This window comes from Chironomus tepperi, unplaced genomic scaffold, assembly GCF_022539635.2.
Source record: "Chironomus tepperi strain 1889 unplaced genomic scaffold, CSIRO-AGI_Ctep_v1 contig_486, whole genome shotgun sequence".
Taxonomy (NCBI): domain Eukaryota; kingdom Metazoa; phylum Arthropoda; class Insecta; order Diptera; family Chironomidae; genus Chironomus; species Chironomus tepperi.
The window spans coordinates 297,848-313,578 of record NW_027226608.1 but is presented as its reverse complement, the minus strand read 5'-3'; the positions used below and the strand labels follow the sequence as shown (position 1 = coordinate 313,578).

The 15,731-nt window shown below is 36.0% G+C and overlaps 3 protein-coding genes across 4 annotated transcripts; 1 reads left to right on the top strand and 2 right to left on the bottom strand.

Moving 5' to 3' along the window:
• Positions 1–58: 58 nt before the first annotated feature.
• Positions 59–8,064, top strand: LOC139099735 (transmembrane protease serine 9-like). Its single transcript, XM_070652248.1, has 25 exons — positions 59–288; positions 729–829; positions 885–954; positions 1,123–1,242; positions 1,501–1,627; positions 1,893–2,101; positions 2,381–2,558; positions 2,623–2,666; positions 2,881–2,949; positions 3,015–3,094; positions 4,310–4,532; positions 4,647–4,672; positions 4,890–4,965; positions 5,187–5,243; positions 5,383–5,478; positions 5,855–5,951; positions 6,130–6,328; positions 6,566–6,615; positions 6,680–6,771; positions 7,120–7,173; positions 7,245–7,274; positions 7,337–7,343; positions 7,412–7,445; positions 7,753–7,798; positions 7,861–8,064. Exons 1-25 carry the CDS (start codon positions 69–71, stop codon positions 7,941–7,943), a joined length of 2,388 nt encoding a protein of 795 aa, XP_070508349.1. The 5' UTR covers positions 59–68; the 3' UTR covers positions 7,944–8,064.
• On the bottom strand, positions 7,295–10,707 carry LOC139099774 (uncharacterized). Of its 2 annotated transcripts, XM_070652293.1 has the most exons (3): positions 10,132–10,707; positions 8,177–9,801; positions 7,295–8,105 (listed from the first exon to the last, which is right to left on the bottom strand). In XM_070652293.1, the coding sequence occupies exons 1-3, from the start codon at positions 10,218–10,220 to the stop codon at positions 8,089–8,091; spliced, it is 1,731 nt and encodes a 576-aa protein (XP_070508394.1). In that variant the 5' UTR covers positions 10,221–10,707; the 3' UTR covers positions 7,295–8,088. The 2 variants fall into 2 exon arrangements, with proteins under 2 accessions (XP_070508394.1, XP_070508393.1); XM_070652292.1 differs by having other exon boundaries at positions 7,295–9,801.
• A 2,986-nt stretch (positions 10,708–13,693) lies between these two features.
• LOC139099779 (zinc finger protein piragua-like) lies at positions 13,694–15,336 on the bottom strand. Its single transcript, XM_070652298.1, has 2 exons — positions 15,122–15,336; positions 13,694–15,054 (listed from the first exon to the last, which is right to left on the bottom strand). Exons 1-2 carry the CDS (start codon positions 15,230–15,232, stop codon positions 13,744–13,746), a joined length of 1,422 nt encoding a protein of 473 aa, XP_070508399.1. The 5' UTR covers positions 15,233–15,336; the 3' UTR covers positions 13,694–13,743.
• Positions 15,337–15,731: the final 395 nt, after the last annotated feature.

Sequence of the window (15,731 nt, the reverse complement as noted above, 5' to 3'; positions counted from 1 at the left end):
TTGTTTATGAATTTATTGACAAATTTGAGATTTTTGGTCAGTTCTGCTCGTCATTTTAAAGAGTTTGGATGAGAAAATTTGGAAAAATGTTTGCTAAAGAAGTCGCAATTTTGTTAATTTTGGTGTTTGACTTGAAATTCCTAGAATGTCAATTCTACTTCGGGACAACACCAGCTCCTTACAATCCATATCAATATACAGCATACAATCCATATGCTCAATACCAATATACTCAATACAGCAATCCATATTACAACTTTTCATACCCAACTGGGATAGTTACAGGAAGTAAGAATTGTTGATGATTTTTAATCAGTGGTGAGCAACCTGTGTGTCGCGGAAAATAGTTGGAATTGCCATGAACTGTGTATAGTTTGTGGTTTTGGTTGAGGCTTACTAACAAGGTGGGCTGCGAACAGTTAAAGGTTACTCATCACTGCTTTAAATTGAGGGTTGTTCGGTTGTTACGTAGCTGGGAAAATCGACTTTTTGACCCTCTTCCCTGCCCCATCTCCTTCAATTTGGATCAAAATCTCCAAAATCTCCATATGACTTAACAAAATGAGTCATCCCATCACAACTGGGGTTATTACGTGATAATAGAGCCTCAATCCATCGTATAGGGTCCTAGAGCTCGTTACGTAAAACCCCATGACACCCTTGACACCCCTTAACAACTAAACCCCCCATAACCCCTACACTAACCCTCTCAATATTCATTCAACCAGGTCAATGCATCTGTGTAACGTCTGGATCATGTAATCGTGCAAATGGAAGCTTTTATGTCACAACGGATGGATCAGGATTGATTGACATTCGTCTACTTAATGTAGGAATTTGGATTGTTATAATTGTAAAAATCATGTTTAATGTCTTTGTTGCAGAGCGGAGGTTATTATGCAACGTCTACATCATCTGTTTATACAACACCTGCATCAACTGGAATTACGTTAAGTATGGATATTTATAAGATTTATTAATGGCTGATTATCCCAGTTTTGGGCAATCTGTCTACCTTATATATCTTATCAGACAATCAGGATACTTAAATGACTCTTAATCAATATAATTGGTTATGCTGCTTGTCTAAATGACTCAAATTGTAATCTATTCAAAAATTAGGTATATCATCACAGTCGTCATGTCAAACTGGACTGGATTTATGCTGTATAACATCATCATATACATGTGGTGTTAGGTTTCCTCCTGTTGCAGGTGCTACAACTGCTGTAACTGGTCAAGGTAAATTTAATGAGTGTTTTATGGTTGCATGGAAGGCAAGAAGAGTGCATTAGAGCTACATAAGATGTGGAATTGATCAAAATTGATCAAAATGCAGCTCAAAATTCATAAAAATTCATTTATGAGCTTGAAGTTGACTCGGATTTTAGATAGAAAAATTGACTTGATTTCATCTAAATTTCCAGTCAGCTTCAAGCTCTAATACATGCTGTATCTATTCATATTGACTAACCAAATTAATTTTACTCATTCCCACAGCACCTTACGGAAGTTTTCCATGGTTTGCCTTGATTCTACAACAAAGTACAAACACCTATGTTGCATCAGGTGTGCTTATCGATCAAAGACATGTTCTTACTGTTGCTCATAAGATTTCGGCTTATACGTATGTGAAATTTTCACTTTATTTCCTTATTGGATAGACTTTTTTTAATCAGATGACTTAAGCAGAGTTGGCAGGACTTTGGAGTCCGGACTTTCGGAGTCCTGCCAACTCTGGACTTAAGTAGCACAAATCCATCAAAAATCCGATCCTAGGCTAGTGTGACTCTGACTTGTGACTTGATTCAATTCAATCCTGACCCCATATTACAGTCACACTATCCTATATTGCACCAACTTTAAGTAACCAACCTCAAAATCATTTCCAGATCTACACCATATTCACTTAAAGTGAGACTCGGTGAATGGACAATTGGTGGATCAAAACCTATAAATTTCATCGAATACAACGTAATTCGAGCATTTACACATTATGCATTCAATCCAAGTTCATTGGTTAATAGTATGGCAATATTGAGAGTTAGTCCGGATGTTTCATTGGGATTGACGCCGACCATTGCGACAGCGTGTTTGTCATGTAAGTTCTGGGAATTTTGTAGCTTGTAAGGCATTGCTGGATACCTAATGGAGCAGTAGCATTGCCTGAATGGGCTTCCAGATGTCTCCGACCTCAGAGTTGGCAGGAAGGGCCTTCAGTTGAGTTCGGATTCGATTGGATGCGTCTTTATGGAGTCTGGACTAAATTTGAGGTCTATTTTGGAGTCCATACCCCCAAAGTCCTCCCAACTCTACCCAACATCGACCCCTGCCCTGCTTATCCAACATGAATCCTAACCTTCACATTAAAAATTCACAGCAACACTAATCACATCAGCTCGATGCTGGGTTGCTGGCTATGGACAAGGTGCATTTGGTTCGACAACAACACAAAGTATTTTACAGCAAGTTGAAGTTCCTCTGGTTGATCAAGCAACATGTCAGAATCAGTTGAGAACAACAAGACTTGGTAGTGGATTTGTATTGGATACGACGAGGTGAGGTTTTTGGTTTTGGGATGTGAATTGAGTGATAGAAATGAATATTAAATTGTTGTTGCAGCTTCCTATGTGCGGGTGGAATTAGTGGACGAGATGCATGCACAGGTAAAGTTGGATGTGATTCTTAAATTGCTTATTAGAATTCAGAATAGCTCAAATTGGCCCCAGGTTGGAGTGACTCTAATTTGGTGCCAGATTCGATTTGAATCCAGCTTGAAGTTGGAGCTATGCCAGCCTGGTCCCGGATTTTTGGAAAATTAACCAATTTGTACTATCCGAAAAATCTCTAAATTGCTTATTAAATTTATCAAAAATTCAGGTGACGGAGGTTCGGGCCTAATGTGTCAAAATAACGGTCAGTGGTACGTCGTTGGACTTGTTGCATGGGGTTAGTGAAGACTGATATTTTATACTAATTTAGAAGAAGTTTTAATGATGATTTCTAATCAATAGGAATCGGATGTGGAGCACAAAGCATTCCAGGTGTCTATATGAATGTCACAAATTACATCAGTTGGATTCAAGCCACAACAGTTCAACCTTAAGGAGGATTATGTATTCTATTTGGTTCCTGTTGGTTCGATGGTAGTGTCATTAGTCTTTGTGCCTTTATGGACTATTATATTTTAGAGAATTAGTTTGTTTATTACTTTGAATTATAGACAAAATTGAATAAAATCGTAAAAATTAATTTTGTGGAAATTTATTTGAATATCAATTTTAAAAACCGAAACTAGACTGTCGTGATTTTTTCTTGGTTCCTAATTAGGTTTAAATCCGTCCCAATGATAGAGTCTTGCTGGTTTGTTGCCAGATTTTGGATTAAGTGACTAATCTAGTTTGATGTCAATTCGGATTTTGATCGGAAAAATCAACTTGAGTCGACTTAAAGCTCTGTTCTCATAATAGTAGAGATCTAGGCCTACTAGAGTATCGGGAGCGCCCGTGGTGCCCCATCTTCAGAATTTTCAGCTTCACATAGCTTTATGTGGCATCACATTACACCCCCCTTCCCCCTGATACCCCTCAATTTTCGGCTTCATATGGCTTCACAAAATGGCTTCACATGGCTTCCGTTCTTGTATCAGCAAAGGAATTGGGCGTTTATAATATAGATTCATGGCAGGGACAAGATTGACATTTTCAAGGGCAACTTCAGATTTGAGTGGATTTTGATGTCTCTTTATGCCCAGAGTTGGCTTTGTGAGTTTGAGTTCCAAAAAAACTCCTAAAATAGAGTCTGAACTTCTCTACGGACTCAATTGAAGTCAAGTCTTAAGTAGAGACACCTCAGCATATCCCGCATTGACCCTGTCTCGCAAATTTCATGCCAAATAATCGCAATATCAATTAATTCCCCACCTGCAGCTTTTTTAAATCAATTTTAAGCAATATTTCAACGTCAACTGCCAAATTTATCCACAATTGACAATATTCTCTAATTCCATGTACCCAAAAAAAGTGTGTAAAACATTCAAGTCAACACCGAAAAAAAGACAAGAAAAATTTGCCAATAATTGAACAAGTTTACTCATCCATCACGGATGGGAATCAACGTCAATGTGACTATAAATCTAATTTGATCAATTTAAATCAAATTTTTAAGCTAGTCGCACTTGAAAAATGTGAAAAATTGCTGAAAATTATCGAAAAAAATTAAAAAATTGTTTATTTAATCAAGACTTAATAAATGTTAAGGTTGGGAACTAAATTGAGGTCAATTATCAGAATTAATCAAATGATTGTAGTATAAAATTCATATCCATACCTGCTGCTTAGTCCATTTCCCTATAGACAAACTGTGCAAAATGTATCGTGTGAAATTTTTAATAATTTTAGTCATTTTTAAGTATGTAAAGTCACAGACAGTTCCAAATGTGTGTTTTTGTGTAACAGCTGGAAGTTGTGCATCGCTTGGATCAAGTGGTGTCGTGGCACCGACAAGTCCTCCTAGTAGTAATGATGGAACAGGTAGTTTGTAGTCTTATAGAGAATTTAGAAGAGTTTTTGGTGGTTTTTGGTGGATTTTATTGAATTTATTGGAACCAAATTTGAAATTTCATATTTTTCTATTTAATTCCTAAGGCAATATTGACATTCGAATACAATCGGTAAGTTTTTGATGAATTTTGGAGGGGTAATGGAAGTAAAATGTACAAAATATGTTTCTGTTTCAAAATTTATACTCAAAAAATGTGTTTGGCATGTTTATGAAGTCACAGATGCTTTCATGTAAAACAGAACGTATTTTTGTAGTCCTTGTATTAACTTGAGTAGTCTGAACTTCCTGAATTTCTAAATATTATTGAAATATTACTTTCCATTTAGAGCGGGACTGGTCCATCTAGTGGAACTGGTACGACACAAATATTGACTTCAGTTGCTGGATCAGGATTAACTCCAGGTTAGATGAATTGTTTAAAGCTCATATTGCTCTGATAATTTAAATGGAAAAGTCGACTTGATCAGAGTTGGCAGGACTCCAATGTGGGCCAAAAAAAAAGTGGAAACGGACCCAAAAGTCCTGTCAACACTTGACTTGATTCCATTCAAAATTCGAATCATTTTCAGCTATAATTAAAAATAAATTAATCCTTAAAATTAACCAAATAATTTCATTTTCAGTCATTAATTCACCAGCAACATGTCAATCTGGATTGGAACGATGCTGTCCTGCTTCAGGTTTGTGCAATTTTTTGTTAACATATTTTTAAAATTTTTAATAACAAATTTTTCGAAACAAAAGACCTTGTTTTAAAAATTACAAGATATAAAAACTACAAAATCAAAAAAATTTACAAATTTGTTATTTTATATTCAGGTTACCAATGTGGCTATAGATTTCCACCAATTTCTGGTGCTCGAGCACCAACTCCAGGATCTGGACAGTCAAATTATATGTCATATCCATGGCAAGGTAAGACTGTGTTGCTTATTCGAGTAGATTAGTAATTAATTATCCGACATACTTGCGTAGTTGTCTTGACTTAGTTGCTTACCAGGCATGATTCTTGCATGATTCTGAGCTCTAACTTGGTGCTGAATTTGATTTCTGTCCGGCATCACGCCAGAGACACACCGGCTTCTGATTTTGGATTAACTACCCGACTTGTCATTATTTCAAAATAATATGATTTGTCAATTTGAGTTAGAAATCTATAAAGCAACACTATTGCTCATTTGGTCTCTTAGTGATCTTAACTCGATTGTAGGATTGAAAGCCTTTCCATATTCAGCATCAAATCAGATTTGTCCATACTCAATCATTCCTAATATTATCTCTATTATTACAGCTGTTCTTCTAGCATCCGACAACTCATTCCAAGGATCTGGTGTTCTGATTGATCATCTTCATGTTCTTACTGCTGCTCACAAGCTCAATGAATCAACGTAAGTTTAACATTTCAACCAGAGTTAGCAGTATTTTGGAGCCCGGACTTCAAAAGTCAAAAAACTGGACTTCATGGAGCCGGACTCCACTTTTTTTTTGGAGGAGCCTCCACATTGGAGTCCCGCCAACTCTGATTTCAACCTCAAAACAGAATTACTAAATTTAATGAATTTTCAGAGTCTTCGGAAGAGCCTTAAAAGTGCGTCTAGGTGAATGGGATGCATCTAGTCTTAATCAACCGATAACACCACAAGAGTATCAAGTTGCAAGAATTTTCGTCCATCCACAATATCAAGCAGCGAATTTAAGAAATAGTATTGCAATTTTGAGACTGTCAACACCAGTTACATTGGGAACAACGCCTAGTATTACACCGGTAGGTAGAAAGTGTAGGAAAGACAATTAAGTTGTAATTAGAGTTGACAGGACTTAACTGGAGTCCGGACGGAAGTAGATGCGCTTTTTTGGAATTTTTAAATTCATATTCTTAAAGCACTGCCAACTCTAGTTCCACATTCAGTTCATAATAAGCATGAAAATTCTTTAATGACACAGTAACGGCGGTTTTGGTCAATTTTGCTTTAAAAACCAATTTAATTCCATTAATCCATAGGGCTGCCTTCCAACAACTTTAGTCAGTGGCATCAGATGTTGGGTTTCAGGGTAACTAATTAATTCTAATTTTAATTTTGTTCAAAATGTTCATGAAAATATTTGAATTTTGCAGATGGGGTCGTCAAGATTTCACTCCAAATTCACAATATTCTCCAATTCAAAAGGAAGTAGATATTCCTATTATTGATCAAAATACATGTCAGAGTGAGTATATTGGGGTTCTTGGGGACGTTCGGGAATTTGGAAACGCTAAGATTAGTGTTAAGTCGGGTTCATTCAAAAATTCTTGGGATTTAGCTGCGCAGGTTTGCAGTTTTAGATAATTCCCTTTATTGTAGACCTTCTCTTTAACCTTCCTAACTTACTTGCTTACTTCGCTGGTCGTATAGATCAATTGTGATCCATGACCTCCAACATGAGTCGCCTAGCTCTATCGCTGGCTTCAACCAATTTCCGATACCAAGGTTCTCTTTCTTAAGCGTTTCATGATTTCCGAACGTTCTACCATTAAAGAAAATTGAAAATAAATTCTAATGTAAATTAATTGAACAGATCAATTGAGAGCAACAAGACTTGGTTCCTCATTTGCACTCGACTTTCAGAGCTGTAAGTAACAATAAAACTTCGATAATTTACTAAATTTTTAAAAAAAATACTTATTTATTGACTTATTTCAGTTATGTGCGGAGGAGGTGAAACTGGCAAGGGTAAGTAAAAAACTTGATAATAAATTCTAAATTCTTACTTTATTAATTCTTTCTTTTTTCAGATGCTTGGTAAATATATCTTATCATTAAGTAGATTATCATGGTTAATTGCAATATTATATCTATGAACACAACAGCATTGGTGACGGAGGATCTCCTCTTTCATGCCAGGTAAATTAAAACAGTCAAATTCAAGGTTGAGGGGCTGATTAATCAGTTTTAGGATTGTTCAGACATTCCTGAGCATAATAAATCCATTAATCTATCAAAAATCCGGCAATTGCCTCATTTGGTACAATTTTTAGAGATTTCTGGGATATTATCGAGTCCGTCCCTAAACCAGGGACATCTCGAGCCATGTGCCTTAAGGATTCACTCAGATCCAACCTTCCTTAATAATAATCTATCATTTAATTTCCTATTTTATTTCATTAAATTCATAATACAAGTAAAAAATTCAAATTGTTTCTAATTTTAGATAGGAGCTAATTGGTTTACGGTGGGTCTAGTTGCATGGGGTATAGGTAAGTTGCCTACCCATTCACACAGTATAACCTCAGTCTTACAAAATTCTTCAACATTCCAGGTTGCGGTACAGCAGGTGTTCCAGGTGTTTACATCAACGTTGCCAACTACATATCATGGATTCAGCAGACAACAAGGTCTTAAAATTAGTGTACAAAAATGTTGTTGAATTGTGATGGAGTTGATGGACATCCTGGTCCACATTTTTGTTTTTTTGTAGGTTTTTTAAGGAAAATAATAAAAAAATTTAATTAAAATTTAAAAATTATAAAAAATTTTTCCACTTTATTTAGTCAGCACTACAACCTAAAATAAGCATCAAAAAAATACCAAAAATTATTATCTCAAAAGTCTCAATCTTTTAGACCTTCTCCTACCCATGTGGTCAAATCTATCATCATCCATGTCCTCATATCCTCTGTCGACGCCAGCCCCACCAACCATGTAGTCATCATCATCATCCGAGAAATATGCAGCATAACGTTCATTTCGTCTAATCTCATCAAAATCCATGTAAGCAACTTCTGGATTAGCTTCTAGTTCCGCTTCGTCCACAAAGTCATAATCCTCATCATCTGAGCATTTTGATTCATCCTCATTCTTACGTTTTGGATACCATTGAAGTGCTGTACATCGAATTTTTGTATCCAATAGCTTCTCGGCATTCTTTTGGATCATTTCGACGTCATAAGTCTCAATAATCAGGTGTTTGAGGTTAGATTCGGTCTCTATTAAGCCATCAATGAAGGAATTTGGCAGCTTAAAAAGTCCACCGATGAAAATTTCTTCCAATTCCGTGCAGGACGTAAGGACCTTCCTGAGTCTGTCTTTACTTAAAAATGCAAGTCGGTCACCGCCCCAAAGTTCAATTTTTAACTTTTTAAGCTTTGGTGCAGCTAGGAGGAGATTAATGAGTGGCTTGATGTCTGACTGGCTTGTGATCCGTTCGATGTAGAGGATCTCCAGTTCCTTCAGCTTTGGGATGTTTTTAAAGGACCGTCCTTTAGTGCTGAATATCGACAGGTCCTTAAGGTTCGGCAGCGAGCATGCAGCTTCCTGAATTAGTGGACTAACATCATGTGTGATGGAATTAAGGCTCAATTTCTGTAGTCCTGGACATGCCCGAATAATTTTCCTCGTCTTTCCAACATTCGAGTCACAATGGTGTGCCAGGGTCAGTGCCATGTCCGTTATTGAATGATTTTTTGGTATATTATCCTCAATTGTATTAAATGTTGGACATACGAGGAACAGGTACTGAAGCATCTTGGCTTTTGGCAGCATAAACTCAAGAAGTCCTTCAACACCGCCATAATTCCCGAGCAGGAAGAGCTCTAAAGTGTCGGAATTAGCCTCAATAAGCTTTTTCAGCGAGTCCAGTTGACGACTGCTGAAGAGCTTCTGTCGTTCCTCAATATTAGACACTGTCAAGTGTGTCAACTTGAAGGACATCTTATCAACATCAATAATTGGAAAGTGATGCTCAAAAAGGAGGGTCTTTAGGTCCGGGCAGGTCACTAAAAAGTCGTTAATCTTGTCGTCCACAGTGTCGTAGTCATCATAGTCATGGATGATCTTCAGATTCTCAATTTTGTGACTTTTTATCATTTTCAGCATGCCACTTGCTTGATGTGTCTCGAGACTTTTAAGATTTGGTAGATGTAAGGCTGTCGTGTCATCGATGAGCTCCTTGTAGCTTTGAGAAATTGTCAAATTTGTGATTTTGTCACTTGACAGTGCATTTATTGTCTGTAAAATTGTGCTGCTTGATGCCAAAAAGAATTCAATTTTTTCAATGTGATTTTTGTACTTTTCGAGTGCTGTAAGTGACTGTTTGAGGAGCTTTTTGTCTTGATAGAATTTAGCTCGAAAGATGACTGACTTGTATGGAATTATGTCGAGTTCCTTGAGTGATTCGGTGAGCTTATTGGAGCTCTTCATGTTGAAGATTGTGTCCAGTCGGTTGATAATTGCTGATGATGAGTTGATGATGTTTTGCCATCTGAAATGGTAAGGAATGAAGAGGTAGAAGGTTAGTGATTTTTGTAGGATTTTTAAGATTGTCAAGGTATGAATTATTGGATATCCGAATACTTAAATAAGTGTAGCATAGACAGGTCTAAGGTATATGTAAATTGGGTGCACAAGTTAAATTTTAAGCTATTGCTAAATAGGAACAGAAACTGGATAGCGTTCAATACCAAGAAGACGGGTAGTCGGCCAATAATTCAGCTCTAGACCGACATGATTCTGAGATAATCTCGGATTGAATCCAAATCCAGCCCCAAACCCAAGATCAAGTCAGGTATAAAAAGTCAATTAAATTGCTTACCTTTTACAAACTTTTGATGCCGTTTTGATTGAATTTTTGTCAAGTATCTTAAATACTCTAATCATCAAATGTTCTGGAATGATGTCCATGATTGTTGAGTTGTTAGATGAGTAGTCAATTAAGGCTTTATGTATTGATTTTTGGATTGTTTATATCAAATTCTGGTTCTAGATTGAATGATTTGTTTTCAATTTAAAAATTTTTTGGTAAATTTGGTCAATTTTGTAGCGGAACCGATGAGCAATTCCAAGATTTAAATTATTGTCAATTTTCGAATGTTCTGTGCCTTAATTCCTCAATTTTTGTCAAATTTTCTTTTAAAATTTCAATTTTTTTTTTTAATTTTCCCAAATTTTTTTGTTTACTTTAACTTTATTTCCCAATTTCACAATATTTAATGTCCTTCCTTTAATTCCTTCTTTATCTCTATCTTCTTAATGCTTCACTAATGATCTTTTGCACAATTTCACAACATTATAAACAGAATATTCATATAAAAATCTCAAAAAAATCTCACATTTTTTGGTAATCACTCAAAAGTTTAGTAAATCTTTTGTTTACAACACATTTGTATGCGTTTCGGCACCCTCAAAAATATTTACCATCTGTAGAGTGTCCAAATGGGTAGATTTAGTGACATGCAGCATAAAATGCACTGACTTGTGTCAATTTGGATGCATTGTTTTTGAAAGAAGGATATGATGTTAAGAATTATGTAAGAGAAGTGGATGTTGAACTTCCGCGGGGGATAGGGATGGGACTTTTGGAGATTTCAGGAATTGGGGCTTGAAATTGGTCAATTTGGATGGATTTCAGGTAGATAAAGCTGTAAACAGGTAGAAATTGACACTTACTTTAGAATTTTTTTTTGACACTTATCTGGTGTCGGATTCTTGATAGACTTGACAACAGGACGACGTGACTGTGATTTGGCCTTTAATTCGGTCTTGGCCACTTTGCCAGAGTCACGCCGAACTGGAGTTTAAATTAGAATTGATTGACCAACTTGTTCTATTCGGGTATTGTGCCTTTAAAGCTGAAATTATAGTAAAATTCTGGTTTTTGTTGAATTTAGTTCAATTATCTTTATTTAATAGTTCAATTGTTAATAATAGCTTGAATTAATGGATATATATTGGAACTGCTTCAATCCTGGAAGACACAAGATGTAGAAATCGCTGAATTCCGGCTCCAGACACACTTTCCTCTCCCCTGAGTATGCTGAATTCCATCAAATCTGCCCTAAAATCACCCAAGCTTCACCAATCATTCTTAATACTAAACATAGTCGTATTTCCAAAAGCAACAGGTCTTGTCATCGGAATTTTGAAATTTGACTCCAATTTTCCAATCTTGTGATTATTTCTCCCAACAATATAGCAAGCTATGCCATCATATGCAATTCCAACCGACCTCAAAAGCCACAATTTTGTTGAGTCCTTTTTTAAAATTTGTATCAAAAAATCAGCACAATTGTTGACATATTCGAGGATTAATTCATTGATGTTGAGTGTCTTGCAGTTGAACGGAATCAGCGATTCCTTAAAAGTGATGTTAATCAGCCTCAACTTCTTCACTTTTGGGATGTTGATGTTGGTGAAATTGGACACAAATTTTGAATTTTCAGGCTTAAAAATTATCAAATTTTCAAAATTTTCGATGTCATTTAAGGTCGTCCAATTGACATGCTTACTATCACGGATGTATAAGTTGTGGATTTTTGAGGTTAGGAATAATTTTAAAATTTTTAAATCTGATAAAATTATTATGAAATTTTTGATGTTAAAAGCTGCAAGCTGCACATTGTCTTCGTCCAAAATTTCAAATTTTGTGAATGAAATTTGGTTCAAATTTCCACAAATATCCAGCAGTTCCACCAATAAATCAGCTTTAATCTTCATTCGATCAAATTGAACAGCTTGAATTGAATTTTTGAATTTTTTAAACAATTTTTTCAGAATTTTTTCATCAATTTCGCCTTTAAGTTTAAATCTTGAATACTTTCGGTCACCTAGTTGGCTGAGGTTGTTGACTGTGATGCTGTCGATGGTGATTTCGAAGGTTTTGAGGAGCTTTAGGCTGTTGCTGATGATTCTGTTGAAGTATTTGGAGGTTAGGGTTAAAGATTGTAGGTCGGCTGAGGGTAGGTATGAGAATATGTTGATGTAGACCTCTTCTGGGAGGGAATTGAAGGTTGTGCTGTCCATTTTTTGTTGAAATGTTCAATTTTTTAACCAAAATTCTGGTATTTTCTCAAAATTTAGGTAAATTTTCCTCAAAAATGCCAAATTTCTGTCCAATTTCCTCAAAATTTCCAATTTTTCTCACAAAATCTTGACAAATTTGCTTTATAAATTCAAATTTGTCTCAAAAGTTCCAATGTTTTCTCAATGTTTATTAAATTTTTCTACAAAAATTCAAAAACTCCTCAAAATTGTTTCAAACTTCTTTCAAAAGTTTCCAAATTAGTCTCCAAAAATCAATCAATTTTTCACTAATTTTTCAAATTTCCACCACAAATCCAACAAATTTTCAATTATCAATTCACAATATTCAAGTTTCCAACTCAATTCTCCGTCTCCTAATCAACTTATCTCGTCAACGATAAAATCACAACTGATTTCATAATTAATGTGATTATTCTCTATATTTCAGCATCAATCCTTTGTTGATCAGACATTAAAATTCAGTCATTTATGTACTTAATCTATAAAATCAATTCAATTGCTCCAATTTTCTGGATGATATGTCGGACTCAATGATCCACATTTAATGAGTGACTGTATTAGATCACCTAGTTTTAGAGAATTTGTTGTTTATGCTAGAATATATTAGAATAGTTTGAGATTTGGGTCATCGATGTTGTTGTTTTTTGGACTGATCTGAATAGGAAAAAGTTTGTTAATTGATCCAAAATTCTATACCAGGATGAAGTGACTTTTGCAGGTAGCCTGATTTAAATTGAAGCTAGTACCAATAAAGAGTCACGCTGATTTGACGCCGGATTTGGATTGACCAACTGATTAAAGCTATTAGAGCAATATTGAAGCTATGGAATATTCTATGTAGCTGATAGGATGCAATTAAAGACCCAGATTAGTGTTATATTAAATTTAGATGACGTCATTCGTTCTAGTGGACAGCTTGATGATTAGTCTAATTTATATCCCATTATACTTACTTGATTACTTACTTCACTGGCAGTACTGATCAATTTTGATACATGACTTTACATAATTGTCGTCTAAATTTGGTTTTATTGCTGTAAATTCGATTAAATGCACCCAGAATGTATTTAGTCATCCTTGAAGCTAGACATAAAGCAGGTAACTCATATAATTGTCTACCTGATGTACTGATTTCGTACTCAACTCAATTATTAAGTCCAAGACGCAGTTACTGAACCAGAATCGTCAGAAATTCATTGTGGTTAAACTACATTGTATCCGGACTGTCTAGTCCAGTATTAGCCGACTTCCAGAGCCCTACTGATTCTGTCTTGTACCAGCTACCTAACCCTTGACAGCCTGACAACGCCCGTGCTTCAATAAAAACAAAAAACTTCAAATTTAAATTCAAATTTTTATTCAATTTTTCATAAATTTTCTCAAATTATTCACAAGTATCCTCCATCCCAGTTCCACCTTTACTTCCTCTATCCCTCAATTCCTTCTTAATCTTCACCTTCTTACTCCCAGCATCATTCTTCCTCTTCACAATTATCTCATGTGCCATCAGCGTATGATTATGGACCTTCTTAACATGCTTCTTCAAATAACTCGGCACGATGAATTTTTCATCACAAAATTTACAGATGTAAATCTTATTATCACTTTTGTGCCTTATTTTCATATGTTCTGAGTACGATCTTGTGCTGCTGAAGCTTCTGTCACATTCCCGACAGTAATTTTCAGCTGTTCGTGTCTTCTGCGGTCTTGCCATATCCACAATATCCTTGTCAATTTCCTCATAATTTTCCTCTTCATTTTCATTTTCATGGACGGAAAAGTTGTCATCGTTAGGTACGGTCTTGTGCTGGTTCTTCATGTGCCTGGCCAGGTAGTCTTTAAGCTTGAACCGTCCATCACATATTTTACAGACATAAACATCCTTAGCAGCTCCATGTGCGATTATCATGTGGTCGCGGCAGCTCCGAGTCGATGAAAATTCCCGTCCACAAATGTTGCAGTTCCGAGTGACTTTATCGCCGAAAATTTCTGGGTCAAATGTTGGGGTTTTGGGCTGGAAGTCCACTGGACTTTTGTCACAATTTTTGATGACTTTTATGACTACATCTCGGGTCTTTAGGTACGACAGTCCATGATGGTTCTCAACATGCTTTTTGACATAAGAAATGTGCTTGAATATCTTTTGGCAGTGACTGCATGTGTAGACCTTGTTGTCGGCGTTGTGGATGACAATCATGTGGATTTCGAGGGTTTTTGTGGACGAGAGACGCTTGCCGCAGATGCTGCATGGAAGGGCTTTGTTCCTGGATGCTGTCGATGATGAATTTGAGGCAGTTCTTCGGGTTTTGCTCTTTGGACCGGCAACTTTGGTGGAAATGTCGACAGATTCTGGTCCAGTTTGGTCACTTAGTTCCTCCTGATCAGCTAGTTCGTCGCAGAGTAGTTCAAATTGTTCCTCATTTTCGTCAATAAAGTCTAGATTGCTGTTGGAATTGTCTTCAATATTTCCGATGTCATCCCAGTTCAGCAGCTCTGGTTCCTCTTTGATGACCGTCGCTGGACCAAAATTTTCAGATTTAAGCTTGTCCCAGTAATTTTGTTCATACTTTTGGGACTGTAAGTGGAAAAATTCATCAGATTTTTGAGCTTTTCGCTTGAATTTTGTGAATATTTTGATGCTGTCAGTGCATGTAGAGCATATGAGTGCTGGATTTGATGGATCTATGCTGACTACCTAAAATGAGTCATTATTGTTAGAACTGGTTATAACGTTATAACGTATAAAGTTGAGGTCAACATACCTTAATACCAGTTATAAAATAAAAATCAACAGGAATCTTGGGATCATCGTAAAATTCAGACAATTCGTCAATTGACTCTGATGTCCTGCAGATCCTGCATAGCTTTTCCATGACTTTTAGGGAATTTTTTAGATTAAAATACTCAAATTTGAACTAAATTTCATTTTTATTATTGCGATAATAAAACAATAATAAACAATAGGGATGTTTGGATGTTTTGGGAACTTCAACTTTATTTTGAGACAAAGTTTGAATTTTTCGCGACCGTTAAAGATTTTTTTCATCAATTTCTATCAGAAAATAGCATGAAAATCGTAAAATATTTACAATGATGATTAGATCATTTACAATGGCCTGGTCGATGTCTGACATTTATCCTGGAAAACACAGGTCGACAAACGGACCTCAGCTGAGGTAGACTAGACTCTAGCCTGAGGTCAATGTTGATCGAAGATAACCTGAACCGAATTTCATCGAAATCAGCATGAAACCAAAGTCAAGCTGATTTAGAGCTGGATTTTCGTCTATTTTTATGCTGTTTGGGTTAAGGGGCCGTTCACTTATTACGTTACGCAAAAAAACGAATTTCTAGACCCCCCTCCCCCCCCCC

Bases quoted from the DNA above. Each gene is read 5' to 3' on its own strand.
- LOC139099735 (XM_070652248.1), top strand. From the start codon at position 69: ATGAGAAAATTTGGAAAAATGTTTGCTAAAGAAGTCGCAATTTTGTTA. The intron at 2,559-2,622 runs GTGAGGTTTTTG...TTGTTGTTGCAG, and splicing joins TTTGTATTGGATACGACGAG to CTTCCTATGTGCGGGTGGAA. The intron at 6,772-7,119 runs GTGAGTATATTG...TTAATTGAACAG, and splicing joins TGATCAAAATACATGTCAGA to ATCAATTGAGAGCAACAAGA.
- LOC139099774 (XM_070652292.1), bottom strand. From the start codon at position 10,220: ATGGACATCATTCCAGAACATTTGATGATTAGAGTATTTAAGATACTT. The intron at 9,802-10,131 runs GTAAGCAATTTA...TTACCATTTCAG, and splicing joins GCATCAAAAGTTTGTAAAAG to ATGGCAAAACATCATCAACT.
- LOC139099779 (XM_070652298.1), bottom strand. From the start codon at position 15,232: ATGGAAAAGCTATGCAGGATCTGCAGGACATCAGAGTCAATTGACGAA. The intron at 15,055-15,121 runs GTATGTTGACCT...GACTCATTTTAG, and splicing joins ATTTTATAACTGGTATTAAG to GTAGTCAGCATAGATCCATC.